Here is a 7355-nt window from a genome sequence, read left to right as displayed (position 1 = left end):
TCTCTTTCTCCTGGTTTAGGTTTCCTATATAAGTAATTTTAATGAATTTTTCTGCTACTACTAAATGAAATTTTTTTTTTATATATTCTTATGCTTACATATGAATAATAAATATTCTAATAAAATTAACTATAAAAAAAGCAAACATAAAAATTTATATATATGTAAATGAATATTATGTTTCATTTGTTATTGGTTACTTATATAAAAAAAGAATACTTAAATGAAATATTATAGAAAACCTTGTACTTATAATAAAGGGAATGTACCAGCATTTTTAATGTTTTCTTCAAAATTCAAATGCATACACCAGATATGATTAGAGAATAATGCATCATGCATATGTTTATAAAAAAATAAAGAAAGTAATTAATGCATGCTAATATATATTATTTCTTTATTATCATTTTATATTTTAGATATTATGCGTAAAGTAAATTTTTGAAACTTTGATTTTTCAGTTCATGTAATTATGTTATTTTCAGAATATATATATACAAGAAATACCAATACCACTAATATTATACTTTAAACTGCTTTCTATAAAATATAAGAGGAAATAGAATTCTATAATTCTAGGTAATTTGATTTCATTATTTACACACAAATTATTTATTCAATAGAATGTCGCATTAAGTATGTGTCGTTTAAAAGTTCTTTTTTTTTTAATTATACATACATTTTAAAATATACGTGGGTTTATTTAGCTCACTTTAATCTTATTAATAATTTTTTATGAAATTATGCTATTATTATATTTTATAGTAAATTATATAATGTAATAATATTGTACAATTGTAAAAATTAGCTTGTGCAATAATTATGAAGAACAAATAATATTTTATTGAATTCCAAAATAGTCTAATATATATGATATAATACGATTAATCAGAAGCTAACGATTTAATGAAATATATTAAAAATATATTTTATATATATATAATTTATTTATTCATTTTTATATTTATTTATTTATATATTACATTTTATATAATCATTATAAGTATTCATGCAATATTTTTAACAACAGATGATATTATATTATTTCCTTTATAATTTGTTTTTAAATGAAAAGAAATATGACTCATTTAAAAACTTCTGCACTTTGTGCCATATCAATGCTATTTAATTAATAATATGAATTGAAAACATCAGTATGTGTTATATCCCACAAAATGCTCTTCTCGATACTCATTTAAAGGATAGTCATATTCTGAGTTATAAGGAAAAGAAGTATTATTATCTCCATTTTTATTAATTATAGAATTTTTTAACTTTCCAATGGTATGATGTAGTCTCTTTCCTATTGATGTAAACTTGGATATTAGGGAATAATATAAAATATATTTATTATATTAATTGATTATTTTATTTTTCGTATAATTAATATAAATTTCTAACTAATTTATATTATTAATATTTATTAATTCTATTTGCATGTACATTATATATAATACCAAAAATCATAGAAATCATTACTACTCCCAAAAGTGATTTACCAAACGTTTTTGCTGAGCTGTAATTGTCGTACGTTGCACGTGATATTCCATGTGTATAAGGAGTTAATATTTCAGAATGTCTTGGTTCTCCTCTAGGCGATTCTACTAGATTTGGTTTTAAACTTTGTTCCTGTTCATCTTGTTGTTCTTGTTCTTGTTCTTCTTCCTGAAATGTGGGATCTATAGTGATCATTTGCTGATCCTCTTGTGAATGGCATTTAAAATGATTTATCAATTCCTCAGGATCACAATGTTTACAATTTGAATAAACATCTGGACATTCATGTGAGCCAAGATTTTTATTTTGGCAAATATTTTTAAAATAATTAAATACTTTTTTTTTTTCTTTAATGTAATTATTAATTTTATTACAATTGACTTCATCAGGTTCATGCATATTTTTTATAGTATCAAAGTCCAGGCAATAATCATAAAATGTTTTTTTCCATTCCCATACTTCTTTTGTTTTAAAATTACGATCAAGATCACATTTAATAAATAAATTACCACCTTTATATTTCATAACATCATAAGCTATTTGTTGAATTTTATCTAAAATATCATAAGTATTACGTTCGTTATTGTCTAACATTCTTAGTAATTTTTCATATAACCAATATGAAAAAAGATTGCAGTGATATCCGCTGATTTTTAACCTTTTCCATATATCATTTTTTTTCTGTAAATATTTAACAAGCTTTGAACAAAGTCTAATATATTCATTTTTATTATGTGAATTAGGCAGGCATAATTCACAACGTGCATGAATATCCCTTAAATCAATAGATTCTTCATTTAATATGTTATAAATTCTTTTGGAAGGTAATTTACTTGTATCTAATTCCTGAACATTAAAAATTAAAAATCAATTGTAAAACAAATGGAACATTTGTATATTTAAAATAGCTCCATTTTTTTATTTTTTAATTAATGGAATGTGTAATATTCAAACAAATAATAATATGTTATAATTAATCAATATAAATTTAAAAGTATCCAAACGTTGGTATATGTAGTGTCCATTTTGCAAATATATAATATGATTAATGTTAGAAATTAAATTACTAAAAAAAAGTCGCCATTAAAAATATCAAAATTTATTTATGTTTATATTTATTATGCGAGAATAAAAAAACAATTTGTACAAAGTTATATGTATATTATATCTAAAATATTTTATAAAGCCCTATAATTTATACATCAGATATAATGTTCAATTATGTAATCTAAGTTAATTATTATCTAATTTTAATATATGGAACTGAGGGTGTAGGCTTTATTTATTTATTTTTTTTTTATAATAAAAAAAATTATAGATGCTTGTTATGATCAAACATATGAATATACCAGCATTATATAAAATATAATAAATAATAATTATGCTTCATTGAAAATGATTCAGCATAACCATTAATATTAATGGAATGCATTGTAAGTTAATATTATAATTATATATATATTTTTTGATATCATTCATATATAATATGTATAACATTTTGTATAATGTATGTTAATTTAAATATAATACATATAAGGTTATTTAAACATATAAATAAAAGAAATATCTAACTTATAATTATTTATTATATATTAATGTTTTTAAATTTATATATTTTTAGCAAATGGCTCATTTTTACACCTTATAATATAAATATTTAACAAAAACAACATAGGTTTATGGTAATTATCATATATTTCATAATATTATGAATTTATCTATATCATAAATTGAAGAATATTCATGTAATAATGGATTTTTACTATAATTTTAAGCTTAAATGTTTTTTATATTCCTTTATAAATTATATGTTAACTAATATTTTGTTATTCCTATATTAGAAATGAATAGTGTCAAGTGTAAAACAAAATAACGCACGTATAATATATATCCCATTTCATGGATAAAAATCATAATGTTATAAACATTAATAATACATCCTATTTGTAGTATATAAAGATTCATATAGTACTTATTAATTACTTCTTTTAATTATACCTTAAAAATAAAGCATAACATAATATATATATATTAAGAATATATATAAAAGAATAAATCAAAATAACATAAGTTATATTATTTATAACTCATTTGAATAAGACCTTTTTTTAAGAATAATTTAGTATGTTTAGTAATAAAAAAAGAATATTTATATATATAACACATAGCTTATATGTATAATAACTACTTCACTAATATATAAATTTTTTAATATATAGGAATATTTTTATGACTATAAACCTATGTATTTTAGGATGTTTTTATTACACTATTTAATACAGAAACTATTATATCATGAATTAAGTATTCTTTCGTTTGTATATAGTGTCATTTTATCATTATTCAATACATATGTAAATAATATTTTAATATGGTTTAAATTCTAGGAAATGTTCAATTCATTAATTATATGTATAGGATGGTAATGTAATTTATTTGTTATAACATTATATTAATGTTTTTGCATGTATTGCATAAATATATGAATAAGATTTTATTTATTTCTTTATATTCAATTAATCGAAAAATCATAATAGATATACACATGTATTTTATGAAAAATTAATTTTTTTTTAAAATATTTTTCTTCAATACAAATTATTAAAAGAAGAAATATATTATATATAAAGAATTATCGCATCATAAGAAAAATTTGATGTAATAAAGAAGAAGGAAAAATTATTCTTGAAATAACTAAATAAATATACAAACATATTTCACACTAAATCTGATTATATAGGAAGTTCCTTTTGCATATTTATAAATATATAAAATCCAGCAATATTATAAGTAGATATTTTAGTAATTACCATATGTAGCGTCAGTATTATAAGAAAAATGTTGATAATATTATTCAAATAAATGTTGTGATCTTTCACTATATGAATTACATATATTTTATAGTCTCCTTACGTAAATTGTGATTTTTTTATATATTTTTTCTACTTATATTACATGTTTATATTAATAATGTTTTGAATGGGTTAAATAGATAACATTTAGTGTTATTATTTTATTAATCCAAATAATAAATAAAATAATATATATATTATGAATGATACATGTATATAATTAATATAATATATCTTTATTTTTATATGTATAAAATGATGTAATATTCTGATGAATCCATTATAAAACATTAAAAATTAATTAATAAATAACAATATATATGCTCACTATAATTTATGTTCTCTATATTTTATATTATTATTGTATAATACGAATATATAATATATATATCCTTTAATTTGTAATAATTATTTCTACAAAATTCTATTTCACATTCATTTATGAGTATTAGTTTATAGGGTTTATGCTATTAGTAATTATTTTCTTTTTTTGCTTGTCTTGATGTGCTCTAATTAATATTAATAATATTGATTTATTTAAATTATATCATACATTGATACGTAGCATATATGTATTTTTCCTTTCAACATAACAATTAGTATGTATTTGAGACACCATTTAAATGATTTTCATAAATTCCCTCATATATATCCTTACATATATATTTCATATACATAATAAAGTTATTAATTTTATAGCTTATTCATAAAATATATTAAATGGAATAGTATCCTAATTAATTATATATTAAATATTTTTTCTATATATATTTCTAGCATGTTATTTTTTTTATCTTATACTTTTAAATATTTAATAAAATAAGGCAACCTACTCAAAAAGCATATATTTATGTCTAAAAAAATTTATATTATACTTTATCTGTTTATTATGGAAATGAAAATGCTTTTTATATGTTTTATAAGTATTATGCTTTATGTCCAATAGATTAAGCACAATTATATTTTATCACTTTGTCGTAAAAATGCATTAGTTTACAATATAATATTAGCATAATATTTTAATTTTTTAAAAATATATGGAAAGTCACAATTGAGTGATAATTATCATCTCTATGTACGTATAAATTACATTATATATTTTCTGAATTTTACTTGCATATAACGCTTGATTTCTACTTGTAACAATGAAACGGAGCTATATAAGCATATTAATAGATAAATATTTTGCATAAGACATCATATTGATTTTTGTAAGATTTATTTTATATTTTTTACATTAAATTTTGAATGAATTATTTTTTTATCTATAAATTATTAAATAATATAAATTATTTCATATGAATTATAATTTTCATATAATGTATGATCAAATGTAATTTATATTTTTTTTTTACCCTAATTAACGTGTGTTTTATATTTCAATACATTAATTGTAACAAAAACATATTATTATTACACGAGAATATTATAATTATAACTAATTTTCTTCGTTAAAAGGAGTGTAATTTATTTCGTATTTTTTTTTTTTTTTTTGTATTATACATATACCTTTCCTATTATATATCCGTTATAATTTTATCTTAATGAAAAAACATATAACCTTTTAAAAATATCATATGAATATTTTTTTTATACAAATAATACCACATTTTTTATACGCTATAATTAATATAGGCTATGATATTATGGAATATCAAAAAATATAATATGTTTATACAATTTTTATGCATTATTTAATATACAGAAAGGGTATTATAAACAATGTATTAGGAAGAAACGAAAAAACTAATAATTGACTTATCATAAGATTACTCTAATCATATAAATTATATTATAATTTACATGATAAAAAATGTATAATATATAATTGTTTGTGTATATGTTTATTGTAGTAATTATACATAAAAACTATATAGACTATATATAATATATTCCTTTTATAATGTATTAAGCTTTATGTTAAATTGTATAGCATTATATCATACTTAAACATATGATTAAGTCATCCACTAATTTTTATAAATAATAATCTAGAAAACAGGGAATATTATATATTGATCATAGAAATTCCTATTCCTGAAAGATGTATAATGTTTTTTTTTTTTTTTGAGGAATGAACAAAGAACTATCTGTAAATGTTAAGGTTTATGGGACGTTCTTGGTCTACAAAATTATACTATACTCTTTCTATATCGAGAAATTCAATATACTGCTTTTACTAAGCACGCGGAAATTTTTTTTCAAACCACAAATAATGTAAAGTATTTCAACAGAACTCCTAAAATGCATAGAATATATAATGAATCATCAAAAGGATTTTCTAAAAATTTCATAAATCTGTTGTGTAATATGTACAAAAACAGATATGAAACATATATTAGGGTTTAGGGTTCATGAGTTTAGGTTTTAGGCTTTTTGTTTTATATTTAATTTATGTGTTTTTTATTAATTTATTTTTTTATTTTTAATGTGATATTCGATATATATATACAATTTTATTAATTGGGTTTTGTCTTTTTAAAAAGTGTGTTTATAATATATTACTTATTTATGTGAACGGATAGTGTCTATTTTATTATGATATGTGTAACTATTAAAGATAACATATATACTATACTTTTATATATTATGATTATTATTGGTCGTTTATGAAAATAGAATTTTGCGTTTCCTCTTCATATGGATAATGCATTTCATTGGTGTATATTATAATTTATTGTACTTTATGAATAATCTCGTCTTATCATATTTTTATTTAATGTAGTTTTTAAGCTATATTTCTATTTTTTTATACACAAATATGTACTTCTTTACCAGAATCACAATTCTCGTTAAAACAAACATCTATGATTTTTTTTTATCTTTCTTATTAAAAGCATCAATATGCTCAAGTGTTTTATTTACAGCTGCAACACTTATATTTTTCTCATCGTTCTGCTTAAATAATATTAAATAGAGCATGACAATTAGATAATCCCAAAATAGCTCTTTCTGCATACAACACCGCTGTCTTTTCTCCCCCTCGTTTAGAATGATATCTATTTT

The 7355-nt window shown here is 19.6% G+C and overlaps 1 protein-coding gene across 1 annotated transcript; it reads right to left on the bottom strand.

Moving 5' to 3' along the window:
* Window positions 1–1151: 1151 nt before the first annotated feature.
* On the bottom strand, window positions 1152–2522 carry PGO_000575 (variable surface protein; the record flags this gene model as incomplete). The annotated part of the gene is made up of 3 exons (XM_028690795.1): window positions 1152–1316; window positions 1444–2343; window positions 2502–2522. 3 exons carry the CDS (start codon window positions 2520–2522, stop codon window positions 1152–1154), a joined length of 1086 nt encoding a protein of 361 aa, XP_028546596.1.
* Window positions 2523–7355: the final 4833 nt, after the last annotated feature.

This window comes from Plasmodium gonderi (assembly GCF_002157705.1).
Source record: "Plasmodium gonderi DNA, contig: Pgo-contig_50, whole genome shotgun sequence".
Lineage (NCBI taxonomy): Eukaryota > Apicomplexa > Aconoidasida > Haemosporida > Plasmodiidae > Plasmodium > Plasmodium gonderi.
This window is presented reverse-complemented; position numbering and strand designations above follow the sequence as displayed.